This window comes from Gadus morhua, chromosome 13 (assembly GCF_902167405.1).
Source record: "Gadus morhua chromosome 13, gadMor3.0, whole genome shotgun sequence".
Lineage (NCBI taxonomy): Eukaryota > Metazoa > Chordata > Actinopteri > Gadiformes > Gadidae > Gadus > Gadus morhua.
Window position 1 is genome coordinate 2,796,598 of NC_044060.1, and position 14,717 is coordinate 2,811,314.

The 14,717-nt window shown below is 43.5% G+C and overlaps 4 protein-coding genes across 10 annotated transcripts in view; 3 read left to right on the plus strand and 1 right to left on the minus strand.

Annotated features, from left to right (window-relative positions):
* Positions 1-14,717, minus strand: part of rnf123 (ring finger protein 123) — a 137,872-nt gene that overhangs the window by 101,872 nt on the left and 21,283 nt on the right. For all 5 annotated transcript variants that reach the window (XM_030375412.1, XM_030375413.1, XM_030375410.1 and 2 more), the window contains exons 22-24: positions 13,445-13,545; positions 12,548-12,740; positions 11,612-11,757 (exon numbers count right to left, since the gene is read on the minus strand). In XM_030375412.1, coding sequence (XP_030231272.1) covers positions 11,612-11,757; positions 12,548-12,740; positions 13,445-13,545 — 440 coding nt within the window. The remainder of the gene's footprint in view (positions 1-11,611; positions 11,758-12,547; positions 12,741-13,444; positions 13,546-14,717) is intronic.
* LOC115557543 (uncharacterized) lies at positions 2,275-4,729 on the plus strand. Of its 3 annotated transcripts, XM_030375421.1 has the most exons (5): positions 2,275-2,373; positions 2,460-2,512; positions 2,604-3,034; positions 4,149-4,198; positions 4,305-4,729. In XM_030375421.1, exons 1-4 carry the CDS (start codon positions 2,345-2,347, stop codon positions 4,194-4,196), a joined length of 561 nt encoding a protein of 186 aa, XP_030231281.1. In that variant the 5' UTR covers positions 2,275-2,344; the 3' UTR covers positions 4,197-4,198; positions 4,305-4,729. The 3 variants fall into 3 exon arrangements, with proteins under 3 accessions (XP_030231281.1, XP_030231283.1, XP_030231280.1); XM_030375423.1 differs by lacking the exon at positions 4,149-4,198 and having other exon boundaries at positions 4,305-4,545; XM_030375420.1 differs by lacking the exons at positions 4,149-4,198; positions 4,305-4,729 and having other exon boundaries at positions 2,604-3,264.
* LOC115557542 (uncharacterized) lies at positions 4,969-6,873 on the plus strand. Its single transcript, XM_030375419.1, has 3 exons — positions 4,969-6,026; positions 6,111-6,163; positions 6,255-6,873. Exons 1-3 carry the CDS (start codon positions 5,998-6,000, stop codon positions 6,809-6,811), a joined length of 639 nt encoding a protein of 212 aa, XP_030231279.1. The 5' UTR covers positions 4,969-5,997; the 3' UTR covers positions 6,812-6,873.
* LOC115557540 (uncharacterized) lies at positions 9,625-10,586 on the plus strand. Its single transcript, XM_030375418.1, has 3 exons — positions 9,625-9,723; positions 9,810-9,862; positions 9,954-10,586. Exons 1-3 carry the CDS (start codon positions 9,695-9,697, stop codon positions 10,508-10,510), a joined length of 639 nt encoding a protein of 212 aa, XP_030231278.1. The 5' UTR covers positions 9,625-9,694; the 3' UTR covers positions 10,511-10,586.

Here is a 14,717-nt window from a genome sequence, read left to right on the forward strand (position 1 = left end):
AATTTGTAATTATTTTCTTTTTTAGAAAAGCGCGACAAAAAAGTTTATAAAGGACATTTAATTGTTTGATTTATGCAATGGTGAAAAATTAAATCAAAATGAATGAAAAACATTAAAAGCCACATTCGGTATTTGGTTTCGGCCTTCGGCCAACTGTTTCAATATATTCGGTTTCGGCCAAGAATTTTCATTTCGGTGCATCCCTAGTATGTACACAAAGGATCAAGGAGCTAAAATGTGCTAACAGTGATGGCTAATAGTCAATGTGGCTGCTGATGAAGGTCAACAGGTGTGGTTAATCAGTAAACAATTGAACTGGAGTGAACAATCCTTTAAAGGATCACTGTCCTCTCTGAGGGGTATTAGAGCAAACCCAGAAAAACCTTCCAACAAACATGCCAGGTCCTTGTGCATTCTATTTGAGGTAAGGAATTTTATTGAAACTTCAATGTATCGAAACCCAATTATATTGTGAAACCATCTAACTTATTTGTTGCTCTATTCACAGGTCAACCTGGATACTGTGTCTGATCCGGTGTACATTATCATTACCGGTAGATAATGGTACAACATTGCTTGCCTTGCTAACTTTTTATCAAGTGAGCTGCTAAGAAGCAATAGGGTTGTAGGTAAGAGTAATATAAATGGGTAAATCTTGTTCTCCTTTTTAGGTTTTGCCTCAAATACCTTCACCTGTATTGACCGACTTAAGCCTTCCTGGCTCTGCTCATCCCAAAGTTGGTGAAAGTAGTCTGGTAGATACTTCTAGGAGCACATCCCAAGATGACTACAACCTAGAAGGGCCTTTGCCTGGGTCCCGCCATAGCGGCCACAGAAACACTGAGGCTGGACTCTACAAGCCAACCCCAGAGGGCAGCGAGGCTAGCCACCTGGTGGACTATGAGGAGCTGGTGTGGATCTATGTCCCTGACCTTGAGCCGGGCGACTCCTTCAGCTACCAGCAAGCTGCACAGGTCTCCATGCAAGCCCCCTAACCTCCCAGATAGGTCTTGTCCTTGCCCCTCCCCAGACGCTTCTCTCTGCCAGGCCAACCACTATTTTGGGCATCTGCAAACTTGCATTTTTAACTACTATAACACATGACTCTTTTGTCAAACTTTTACTATTTGTATAATAAATCTTCATCTTTTATTTGCCTCTGTTGCCTTATACTGAATGTCAAGAGACTTCGCCCAGGGCATTGCACTGCTACTGTTATAGCTGCTAAACTATGAGTGTTATGGATGCCAGTTCTCCTTGAGTCATGATGTCAATCCGTGCAGTCTGCCAACATTGGCATGCTAATGGATACTGTACTTTTTTTTTTTTTGCGGTAATTGTGGCTTACCCTAGTTGCAAAGTGTAAAAATCTTTTTGCAGAAATTGCATCAAATGTAGGACAAAAGCACTTGATTTGCCAAGAACGCGTTTTCCTGAAGGGTCTAAAATTGACCTTACTGAACTAGTGGTACGGTGCTTCAACAGTCATGACTTTGAAATCCTGTCTATCTTGCCAGTTATGTTCTACCACAAAATTCTACAGAGATACAAAATGGTGTGCTCTCTAAAAAGGGCATAACCGGACTCTAGAAATCGTAGGGGTTATCTCACACAGCTCAATATAAATAAAAGGCCATCCGATACAGACAGCATTACTAAAGTTACCAACGCTAATGGCCAACTTACTTGAGGGTTAAACTCAATCCAAGAACCACAGGTTATTCCCAGAGGTACTTGTTGGTTTGGACTGGATAATCTGTTTGTGGAGCAGTTTAAACAAAGCAACATGGTTGGCTATTTAAGATAAGATGTTGTGTTAACCGTTAAATGTAATAACTTGATACTTTTCTATCTGCCTTGACTCGTATGCCTTAATATATTCTCAGGTTGACGTAGGTCTTCTGCCTGATTGGAGGAATGTTTTTATTACTTAAAGGCAAACCTTTCTGAATATCCTAATTCTTAAAAATGTTTCCAGGTAAAGGATCATATGGATCATGATCACATGTTCTTCTCCTTGTAGCATTTGGCTGAAATAAGGATGTTTTACCCAGAGCCAGAAGGATCTCGGTTTCAACCCTTCATTTAGACTAGGAACACTTTAAGTAAAACACCTAACCCCTACATATAAAATAACATATGTAAATAGATCTCTCATTGGTCACCCTAGATAAATTCATATGCTAAATTACTTAGCAGGTATTATTGTCAGTGTACCTCAGATTGAGGTCAACAGGTGTGGTTAATTAGTCATTAATTGAACTGGAGGGAACAACCCTTTAAAAGAACCAGAGTTGGTTGCGTTAAACACTCATTCGTGGAGCAGCACCTTAAACAGAGCAACATGGCTGGACATACTGTGAGCTCTTTCGGGTAAGTGGAGATCTAGTGTTGTGATTCTTAATGGTAAAGTGTTTGTAATATCTGTATGACTAAAATATGTCTGGATCTATTCTAAGGTTTTTATGCATCTCATGTCTGATTGGAGGGGTCATTTCACTACCACTGAAAGGTTAGCATTTACCTACTGAACTTCTAAAATGAGCAACATGTTCCAGGTCAAGAATAATTTGGAACTTTATCACATGTTCTTCTCCGTGTAGCATGGAGTGACTACAGCAGTCCTGGCTCTGCTTATCCAAAAGCAGGTGATGGAGGCATGGTGTTTCCTTATGGCAGAGCAATGCAAGAGTACTACGGACCAGAGCCTTCAGCTTGGTCCAAGCAGAACAGTGACGCTAAGGCTGATGGAGGGGTCTACTCAAATGAAGGCTCGGATATGGATGCTGGAGACTCTGTCTGGGCCAAGAACGGCGGTATGGACTCTGGTAGTGACGGTTACTACCCTGTTCCTGAAGGCTACTCTAAGGAGCTAGTCCCCTCCATGGAGGAGGAGACCACGGAAGAGGAGGAGGAGCCCGTGTTGAGCGACGTCTCTGACCTGGATCCGGTCTACCACTTCAGTTCCAGGTCCCGCTACCAGCAAGGCAGACAGGCCTTCTTCCTAACCAGATACAACCCCGGAGAGCCTACGGTAGGCTCTGCTGACATGGCAGACCCCAACAGTAATGGAATGGGAAATGGTAAAGGATGGCCAGTTGTTGCAGAAGAGCCTGGGAAGGGTGGCTACTGATCAACTGCATTGTCTTAATTTATAATGGCTGTATATGAATAAATGTTTGCCTTTGAAACCTATTTACTCTGCTTTGATACAGTGTTTGCTAAGTTTGAAGATGTCCATAAAGCACTATTGTGTCTCTTCAACAAACTGTTATCCTGGATCCATTAAACTTCGCTATTTCAAGTGTCTCTGACAAAATATAAGGCCCATAGGGTGCCTTCAAAAATCGAAGTGAAATGCAGAGTAGTTGGAAGGCCACCAACATTACATGTCAAACAAATTGCAGAGGACTATACTCTTAAACTAGACTAATTGGGAGTCCTCATTGCTCTCAAGGACACAACTTTGCAGTTAATGCTTGCCAATACTGCGTTCCGGCTATGGTATGATTCGAAAATGGCGTTTGGATTAGGATTTAGGCACCATATTTGACGATGTCTGACACTGGAACCATTTAACAGACCGTCATTGGCCAGGATTCTCTGGTAAAAGAGGTTTTTATTCTCAATGAGACTTATGGTTAAATTTAACATGGCTTAAGATAAATAACTGGCTGCGTGCTAAAGACATGGAACAAATGTTGAATTGGTATCAAGCAAAGGACAAAATTTATATTTCAATCCCTGCTGAAAAAGTTCAGGGCTATGTCCCTCAATGTTGCCAGTATACCCGTAGGCATCCTTGAATGTACCTTACTGCTGTTCATAAATAGCATGTACCTAAAAAAAAAATGTGAGCGCTAAATGTGCTAACATTGATTGCTAATAGTCAATGTGGCTGCTGATGGTCAACCGGTGTGGTTAATCAGTAAACAATTGAACTGGAGTGAACAATCCTTTAAAGAATCACTGTCCTCTCTGAGGGGTATTAGTTTAATGGTCCTGGATATTGGTTTGCAGAGCAAAACCTTCCAACAAACATGCATGGTCCTTGTGTATTTGAGATAAGGAATTGTATTGAAACTTCAATGTATCGAAACCCAGTTATATTGTGAAACCATCTGACTTATCTGTTGCTCTATTCTCAGGTCAACCTGGATACTGTGTCTGATCCGGTGTTCATTACCAGTAGATAATGGTACAACATTGCTTGCCTTGCTAACTATTTATCAAGTGAGCTGCTATGAAGCAATAGGGTTGTAGGTAAGAGCAATATTAATGGGTAAATCTTGTTCTCCTTTTAGGTTTTGGCTCAAAAATACCTTCACCTGCATTGACCGACTTGAGCGTTCCAGGCTCTGCTCATCCCAAAGTTGGTGAAAGTAGTTAGGTGGATACTTCTAGGAGCACATCCCAAGATGACTACAACCTAGAAGGGCCTTTGCCTGGGTCCCGCCATAGCGGCCACAGAAACACTGAGGCTGGACTCGACAAGCCAACCCCAGAGAGCAGCGAGGCTAGCCACCTGGTGGACTATGAGGAGCTGGTGTGGATCCATGTCCCTGACCTTGAGCCGGGCGACTCCTTCAGCTACTAGCAAGCTGCACAGGTCTCCATGCAAGCCCCCTAACCTCCCAGATAGGTCTTGTCCTTGCCCCTCCCCAGACGCTTCTCTCTGCCAGGCCAACCACTATTTGGGGCATCTGCAAACTTGCATTTTTAACTACTAAAACACATAACTCTTTTGTCAAACTTTTACTATTTGTATAATAAATCTTCATCTTTTATTTGCCTCTGTTGCCTTATACTGAATGTCAAGAGACTTTGCCTAGGGCATTGCACTGCTGCTGTTATAGCTGCTAAACTATGAGTGTTATGGATGTGAGTTCTCCTTGGGTCATGATGTCAATCCGTGCAGTCTGCCAACATTGGCATGCTAATGGATACTGTACTTATTTTTTTTGTGCGTTAAGTGTGGCTTACCCTAGTTGCAAACAAAGTGTAAAAATCTTTTTTGGCAGAAATTGCAGCAAATGTAGGACAAAATAACTTAATTGAACCCTGATTTGCCAAGAACGTGTTTTCCTGAAGGGTATAAAATTGACCTTACTGAACTAGTGGTACGGTGCTTCAACAGTCATGACTTTAAAATCCTGTTTATCTGGCCAGTTATGTTCTACCACAAAATTCTACAGAGATACAAAATGGTGTGCTCTCTAACAAGGGCTAACCGGACTCTAGAAATCGTAGGGGTTATCTCACACAGCTGAATATAAATAAAATGCCATCCGATACAGATGGCATAACTAAAGTTACCAACGCTAATGGCCAACTTACTTGAGGGTTAAACTCAATCCAAGAACCACAGGTTATTCCCAGAGGTACTTGTTGGTTTGGACTGGATAATCTGTTTGTGGAACAGTTTAAACAAAGCAACATGGTTGGCTATTTAAGATAAGATGTTGTGTTAACCGTTAAATGTGATAACTTGATACTTTTCTATCTGCCTTGACTCGTATGCCTTAATATATCCTCAGGTTGACGTAGATCTTCTGCCTGATTAGAGGAATGTTTTTATTACTTAAAGGCAAACCTTTCTGAATGTCCTAATTCTTAAAACATTTTCCAGGTAAAGGGGGACCATATGGATCATGATCACATGTTCTTCTCCTTGTAGCATTTGGCTGAAATAAGGATGTTTTACTCTGAGACAGAAGGTTCTCGGTTTCAACTCTTCATTTAGACTAGGAACACTTTAAGTAAAACACCTAACCCCTACATATAAAACAACATAGATTAACAAATCTCTCATTGGTCACCTTAGATAAATTCATATGCTAAATTACTTAGTAGGTATTATTGTCGTCTGCCCCAGATTGAGGTCAACAGGTTTGGTTAATTAGTCGTTAATTGAACTGGAGTGAACAACCCTTTAAAGGAGCCAGAGTTGGATGCGTTAAACACTCATTTGTGGAGCAGCACCTTAAACAGAGCAACATGGCTGGACATACTGTGAGCTCTTTTGGGTAAGACGAGATCTAGTGTTGTGATTCTTAAAGGTAAAGTGTTTAATACCTGTATGACTAAAATATGTCTGGATCTATTCTAAGGTTTTTATGCATCTCCTGTCTGATTGGAGGTGTCATTTCACTACCACTAAAAGGTTAGCATTTACTTACTGAATTTCTAAAATGAGCAACATGTTCCAGGTCAAGAATAATTTGGAACTTTATCACATGTTCTTCTCCGTGTAGAGTTTAGCTCAAACGATCCTTTCCCAGCATGGAGTGACTTCAGCAGTCCTGGCTCTGCTTATCCCAAAGCTGGTGACGGAGGCATGGTGTTTCCTTATGGCAGAGCAATGCAAGAGTACTACGGACAAGAGCCTTCAGCTTGGTCCAAGCAGAACAGTGACGCTAAGGCTGATGGAGGGGTCTACTCAAATGAAGGCTCGGATATGGATGCTGGAGACTCTGTCTGGGCCAAGAACGGTGGTATGGACTCTGGTAGTGACGGTTACTACCCTGTTCCTGAAGGCTACTCTAAGGAGCTAGTCCCCTCCATGGAGGAGGAGACCCCGGAAGAGGAGGAGGAGCCCGTGTTGAGCGACGTCTCTGACCTGGATCCGGTCTACCACTTCAGTTCCAGGTCCCGCTACCAGCAAGGCAGACAGGCCTTCTTCCTAACCAGATACAACCCCGGAGAGCCTACGGTAGGCTCTGCTGACATGGCAGACCCCAACAGTAATGGAATGGGAAATGGTAAAGGATGGCCAGTTGTTGCAGAAGAGCCTGGGAAGGGTGGCTACTGATCAACTGCAATGTCTTAATTTATAATGGCTGTATATGAATAAATGTTTGCCTTTGAAACCTATTTACTCTGCTTTGATACAGTGTTTGCTAAGTTTGAAGATGTCCATAAAGCACTATTGTGTCTGTTCAAGAAACTGTTATCCTGGATCCATTAAACTTCGCTATTTCAAGTCTCTGACAAAATATAAGGCCCATAGGGTGCCTTCAAAGATCGAAGTGAAATGCAGAGTAGTTGGAAGGCCACCAACATTACATGTCAAACAAATTGCAGAGGACTATACACTTAAACTAGACTAAATGGGAATCCTCAGTGCTCTCAAGGACACAACTTTGCAGTTAATGCTTGCCAATACTGCGTTCCGGCTATGGTATGATTCGAAAATGGCGTTTGGATTAGGATTTAGGCACCATATTTGACGATGTCTGACACTAGAACCATCTAACAGACCGTCATTGGCCAGGATTCTCTGGTAAAAGAGGTTTTTATTCTCAATGAGACTTATGGTTAAATTTAACATGGCTTAAGATAAATAACTGGCTGCGTGCTAAAGACATGGAACAAATGTTTAATTGGTATCAAGCAAAGGACAAAATTTATATTTCAATCCCTGCTGAAAAAGTTCAGGGCTATGTCCCTCAATGTTGCCAGTATACCTGTAGGCATCCTTGAATGTACCTTACTCCAGTTCATAAATAGCATGTACCTAATAAATGTGTGTGAGTGCTAAATGTGCTAACATTGATTGCTAATAGTCAATGTGGCTGCTGATGAAGGTCAACCGGTGTGGTTAATCAGTAAACAATTGAACTGGAGTGAACAGTCCTTCAAAGAATCACTGTCCTCTCTGAGGGGTATTAGTTTACAGGTCCTGGATATTGGTTTGCAGAGCAAACCCAGCAAAACCTTCCAACAAACATGCAAGGTCCTTGTGCATTCTATTTGAGATAAGGAATTTTATTGAAACTTCAATGTATCGAAACCCAATTATATTGTGAAACCATCTGACTTATCTGTTGCTCTATTCTCAGGTCAACCTGGATACTGTGTCTGATCCGGTGTACATTATCATTACCGGTAGATAATGGTACAACATTGCTTGCCTTGCTAACTATTTATCAAGTGAGCTGCTATGAAGCAATAGGGTTGTAGGTAAGAGCAATATGAATGGGTAAATCTTGTTCTCCTTTTAGGTTTTGGCTCCAAAATACCTTCACCTGCATTGACCGACTTGAGCGTTCCAGGCTCTGCTCATCCCAAAGTTGGTGAAAGTAGTTTGGTGGATACTTCTAGGAGCACATCCCAAGATGACTACAACCTAGAAGGGCCTTTGCCTGGATCCCGCCATAGCGGCCACAGAAACACTGAGGCTGGACTCGACAAGCCAACCCCAGAGAGCAGCGAGGCTAGCCACCTGTTGGACTATGAGGAGCTGGTGTGGATCCATGTCCCTGACCTTGAGCCGGGCGACTCCTTCAGCTACTAGCAAGCTGCACAGGTCTCCATGCAAGCCCCCTAACCTCCCAGATAGGTCTTGTCCTTGCCCCTCCCCAGACGCTTCTCTCTGCCAGGCCAACCACTATTTGGGGCATCTGCAAACTTGCATTTCTAACTACTATAACACATGACTCTTTTGTCAAACTTTTACTATTTGTATAATAAATCTTCATCTTTTATTTGCCTCTGTTGCCTTATACTGAATGTCAAGAGACTTTGCCTAGGGCATTGCACTGCTGCTGTTATAGCTGCTAAACTATGAGTGTTATGGATGTGTGTTCTCCTTGGGTCATGATGTCAATCCGTGCAGTCTGCCAACATTGGCATGCTAATGGATACTGTACTTATTTATTTTGTGCGGTAAGTGTGGCTTACCCTAGTTGCAAACAAAGTGTAAAAATCTTTTTTTGCAGAAATTGCATCAAATGTAGGACAAAGGCACTTAATTGAACCCTGATTTGCCAAGAACGTGTTTTCCTGAAGGGTATAAAATTGACCTTACTGAACTAGTGGTACGGTGCTTCAACAGTCATGACTTTGAAATCCTGTTTATCTGGCCAGTTATGTTCTACCACAAAATTCTATAGAGATACAAAATGGTGTGCTCTCTAACAAGGGCGTAACCGGACTCTAGAAATCTTAGGGGTTATCTCACACAGCTGAATATAAATAAAATGCCATCCGATACAGACGGCATAACTAAAGTTACCAACGCTAATGGCCAACTTACTTGAGGGTTAAACTCAATCCAAGAACCACAGGTTATTGCCAGAGGTACTTGTTGGTTTGGACTGGATAATCTGTTTGTCGAACAGTTTAAACAAAGCAACATGGTTGGCTATTTAAGATAAGATGTGTTAACCGTTAAATGTGATAACTTGATACTTTTCTATCTGCCTTGATTCGTATGCCTTAATATATCCTCAGGTTGACGTAGATCTTCTGCCTGATTGGAGGAATATTTTTATTACTTAAAGGCAAACCTTTCTGAATGTCCTAATTCTTAAAACATTTTCCAGGTAAAGGGGAATCATATGGATCATGATCACATGTTCTTCTCCTTGTAGCATTTGGCTGAAATAAGGATGTTTTACTCTGAGACAGAAGGTTCTCGGTTTCAACCGTTCATTTAGACTAGGAACACTTTAAGTAAAACACCTAAACCCTACATGTAAAATAACATATAAAACAAATCTCTCATTGGTCACCCTAGATAAATTCATATGCTAAATGACTTAGTAGGTATTATTGTCAGTGTACCTCAGATTGAGGTCAACAGGTGTGGTTAATTAGTCATTAATTGAACTGGAGGGAACAACCCTTTAAAAGAACCAGATTTGTTTGTGTTAAACACTCATTTGTGGAGCAGCACCTTAAACAGAGCAACATGGCTGGACATGCTGTGAGCTCTTTCGGGTAAGAGGAGATCTAGTGTTGTGGTTCTTAATGGTAAAGTGTTTGTAATATCTGTATGACTAAAATATGTCTGGATCTATTCTAAGGTTTTTATGCATCTCATGTCTGATTGGAGGGGTAATTTCACTACCACTGAAAGGTTAGCATTTACCTACTGAACTTCTAAAATGAGCAACATGTTCCAGGTCAAGAATAATTTTGAACTTTATCACATGTTCTTCTCCGTGTAGAGTTTGGCTCAAACGATCCTTTCCCAGCATTGAGTGACTACAGCAGTCCTGGCTCTGCTTATCCCAAAGCTGGTGATGGAGGCATGGTGTTTTCTTATGGCAGAGCAATGCAAGAGTACTACGGACAAGAGCCTTCAGCTTGGTCCAAACGGAACAGTGACGCTAAGGCTGATGGAGCGGTCTACTCAAATGAAGGCTCGGATATGGATGCTGGAGACTCTGTCTGGGCCAAGAACGGTGGTATGGACTTTGGTAGTGATGGTTACTACCCTGTTCCTGAAGGCTACTCTGAGGAGCTAGTCCCCGCCATGGAGGAGGAGACCCCGGAAGAGGAGGAGGAGCCCGTGTTGAGCGACGTCTCTGACCTGGATCCGGTCTACCACTTCAGTTCCAGGTCCCGCTACCAGCAAGGCAGACAGGCCTTCTTCCTAACCAGATACAACCCCGGAGAGCCTACGGTCGGCTCTGCTGACATGGCAGACCCCAACAGTAATGGAATGGGAAATGGTAAAGGATGGCCCGTTGTTACAGAACAGCCTGGGAAGGGTGGCTACTGATCAACTGCAATGTCTGCCGTTTCTCAAAGGAATTCGTAGCATAATCTGCTGCACATGAATAAATAGTTTTCTTCGACATTTGCCTCAATTTAATTAATACTGTTGGTTTTGCAATCTTTAAGATATGCTTCAAGCATTGCGAGTCGGCAAATGGTGCCTTGAGTGAAGGTTGGTTAACCACCTGCATAAAACTTAGAGGACATTGCCTTCCTGCTGATGTGAGAGTGAAACATTTTTCCCTTGACAAGTGGCTATGACGCTACAGTGTTCTTTTTCAGAGTTGTCTGAGCTGCCATTCTTGTATAATCAAGTAGAGCCATCTTCCATGTCTGGCCTGCTGATGAACCCTCTAACACGGGTAGGCTTTAGACCTCTGATCCAAAGGTCAGGCTGAGCATGTATTCATTAACCTTTAGCATCTCTGTGGTGGCAGACGCTGTTCCTGTGGTTTAATCGCACCACTGCCCTCAACCTGAAAGTTAGCCAAGCCCCGTGGACAGGAGGGCCAAGGAGTTTCAAGTGCACACAATGACGCATCTTATTAGCGGGGGGAAAACGTGGGATCTGAGGTAGAGAGAAACCAGGACAGTCTCTGCCAGGGCAAAGTTGTGCTGAGGGAACAGAAACGTCCTGAAATGGTCAGTGGAGACTCTCTATCGAAAGGTAATTCAGAGAATCTCACTTTAGCTTTGTCACATAAGGGTGAACTTTTTTTTTTCTTCAAGATGCAGCAGTATACGGCTAGAATGAATACATTCATGGCCAAAAAAACTTAGAACAGATGCCAGCATATCTAGCACATGCCTGAGGTGATGCTTAACCTTTTCAACGGCTTGAAGGTTATTTTGCTGAATCGAGCATAGCGTTCCTGTGGAAGCTCCTCGCACAAAGCTACCTTAAGCCCTTTATGATTACCCAAAGGTATTCAAAAACAGGATCTCATGTTTTCATTATTTTTCGTACGTTATTGATGAGGTATATTTTGAGGAGATGGACAACAGAGTACTGCCCTTTGGCTGGCTTTTCGGCATACCAGGCATATACAAAGACACTGACAAAACAGACAGGAAACTGGGACACGCATACACACACAACACACACCTTGCCGAGTTGCTGATGGACGCTCAGGTTGTACATCATTACGATCCCATCAACGATCTCCAACAAGGACTTCTCTGCGATTGGCTGATCCGGCTCTTCCAGCGGTCGCCCCAGCAACAGGCCATCGTTGCCATGGCTTCCTTCAACTTCAGGAAAAGGAGCGAGAAAGAGGGGGAAAAAGGACAGACTTGATAAGAGACAGGATAACAAAATAACTGAAATAAGGTGTGGATGTAAAACTAAGTTGACAAAGGACAGGTCTGTCAGGAAGCGTAGTCAGAGAAACAGGAAGTACCCAGACCCTAGGACGTGAGTGACTCAGTATTATGTCCTCGTTTCATCCCCTAGCTCTCGCTCACAGCAATCCAATAACAATCTGTAGCCTTCACCACAACTGTGCGGGCAACCACTGGTAGCACAGGAGAACGTAAGCTCCTGTCCGTGTGAGAACCAAAGGCGAGATCACCCTCGCACGGATAGGGGACAACGTCTTTAGCACTCCTAGCTTAATTTGCGTTACCAGCCAGCCCCTAGCCACCGACCTTACAGAACACCTGGACAACTACGACTCTTCGTAGCTTTTGAAGTCTTCTCGGCCAACACGATCACTCCCACGGGAGACGAAGGCACGTTACTCAATTCAGGTTTTTGGTGTTTACTCGGACCTGATGCTCCGCGCTGATTGTTCACAACGAGGGCCACAGGGCAAGCATGTTTCAGACCAGGGGCCGAATCTGATTTTAAAAGATCATATTCCGTTGGGTGTGTATCGTTCACACTGCTCTGACATTTGGTCAAAATAAATTAGATTAGGTGCCACTTCAGCCCTTAATGTGATCATAGACTAAAAAGCTATTTGCTAAAAGAGGCAACAGACTGATGGAAGATGTAGTTCTGTAGTTCTTCTAAAAGTCATCACTGAGCCCTTATACTTACTGTCTTCCTCTGTCCTCTGCTCCACAGCTAAGGTGCGAACTTTGACCTTTTCGGGGGGGGCCAGGGGTCGTCTGGGGGTCATGAGGCTGACGGCGGCCGTGCTAAGGAAGCGGTTCGCTCGACCCAGCGTCGGCGAGCTCAGCCAGCTGGGCCGCGCTAAAGCCCCGCCCATCGCCGCCGCACCGAAGGGCCGCTGTGACGGACATTGCATTTACACACACACAAACACACACGCACACAAACACACACACACACACACACACAAACACACACCGCACAAACACACGCACACACACACACACACACACACACACACACACACACACACACACACACACACACACACACAAACACACACACAACGCACCGCGCACACAAGCACAAACACACAGCACAAACACACACGCACACACACAAACACAGCGCACAAACAAACACACAAACACACACACAAACACACAAGCACAAACACACACAGACACACCGCACGCACACCCAAACACACGCACAAACACACCGCACAGACACAAACACACACAAACACACGATAGATAGAGAGAGTTTTCTGTTACAGTCACCGAAAAATATAATTTACAGACGGAAAGTAATTTGATTGTGCAAGAATGGCTGTCTGCTAAACTAATTAGCGGCTGACTTCATTAATGAGAAAACACAGACGGGGGCAGACGGGAACAGCTGTGAGGCGTCCTTTCACAGCGGCTGGGAGCCGTTGTTCTCACAAACAAACATCAGCTTAACTCCAGCTCTACCGCTTCAAGGTCCCAGGTTTGAGGGTAACGAAATCTGTACACACACACACACGCATTTGTGCACCCCCGATGCACACAAACAAAAGTGTGCACACGTGTACACGCACACAGACACACACAGACACACCTGTGCCGCTCCACTCTCCTCGTCCTCGTCCAGGTCGTCCATGGACGTGGTCAGGATCTCAGCAGGGTCGATGATGATGTTCGTTTTACTGGCCAGCTCATCTGTACACACACGCATGCACACGCACCCACACAAACACACCAACAAATACACACACCCACAAGCAGACACACCGACACCCACACACAAAAAAGCACACATAAACACTGTTACAAACATCGAAGTCCAATGTGCTCATTCCTAAATTAAGCTTTACGATGTTTACTCAATATGTTGCATTATTAAGTCACAAAGGCAGGTTAGCAGAATACTAAGTGTTGTTTTCTATCATTTAGAATGCATGTTACCATATTATTGGTTATGATAGGCCTGCATGCTGGCAACTGTTAGACCTCCATATCATGGGGACAATAACTATCAATAAAATATAATACAAATAAATAAATAAACCGTTACTATGAAGAATCTGCAGCTGCAGCACCTGAAGATGGTTTGTTTCACTGTGATATCGACTATGTTTATGCCAGATATTGTTTGGTTTTTCTCTGTTCAGCTCAGTTCCTCTTCCTGTGTTTCCGAGTGAGGCTGCATTGTGAGAGGCAGAGATTCAACTCCCCTTCAAAACAATAAGCAGGAGTGCCTTTGTTTCCCCGGTCTAATGCAGAAGGCCTGAGTATCTTCAGCGCTCCCACGGTGAAACCATTCTGGATAAGTGAATCAGCTAAGTGCTTTAAATATTAATGCAAATGTAGCATTGGCCGGCTGGATGTGGAGTCCATGCCACTTGCAACCTGCGTTGCAGTGTTTGAAGCTGTGTAGACCTCATATTACTATATCATTTTTACGTGCATTCTATACATAAAGGGAGAGAATGTAATTAGAGGTAGGCTCCTTACTGAGTCTAGCAGCAGACCCTTGCTGAATCTGGTTGCAGACGCCTTACTGAGTCTAGTAGCATTACTGAGTCTGATCTCAGAGCTCAGATGGATCCTCCTTCAAACCCTCAAGGGAATGAGAACTGAAGAAGTGTCTGTTGTGTGTGTAATTTCTCTCTCTCTCTCTCTCACCCTCTCTCTCTCCCCTCTCTCGCTCTCTCTCTCGCTCTCTCTCTCAATATAGATATAGATATATATCTGTATATAGTGGCCATCTTATGAAGGAGCCGAAAGCTGTTTTGATGGAGGTGACCAGGCAGCAGATGGTCAATTTTATTGTGTGTGTGTGTGTGTGTGTGTGTGTGTGTGTGTGTGTGTGTGTGTGTGAGTGTGAGTGT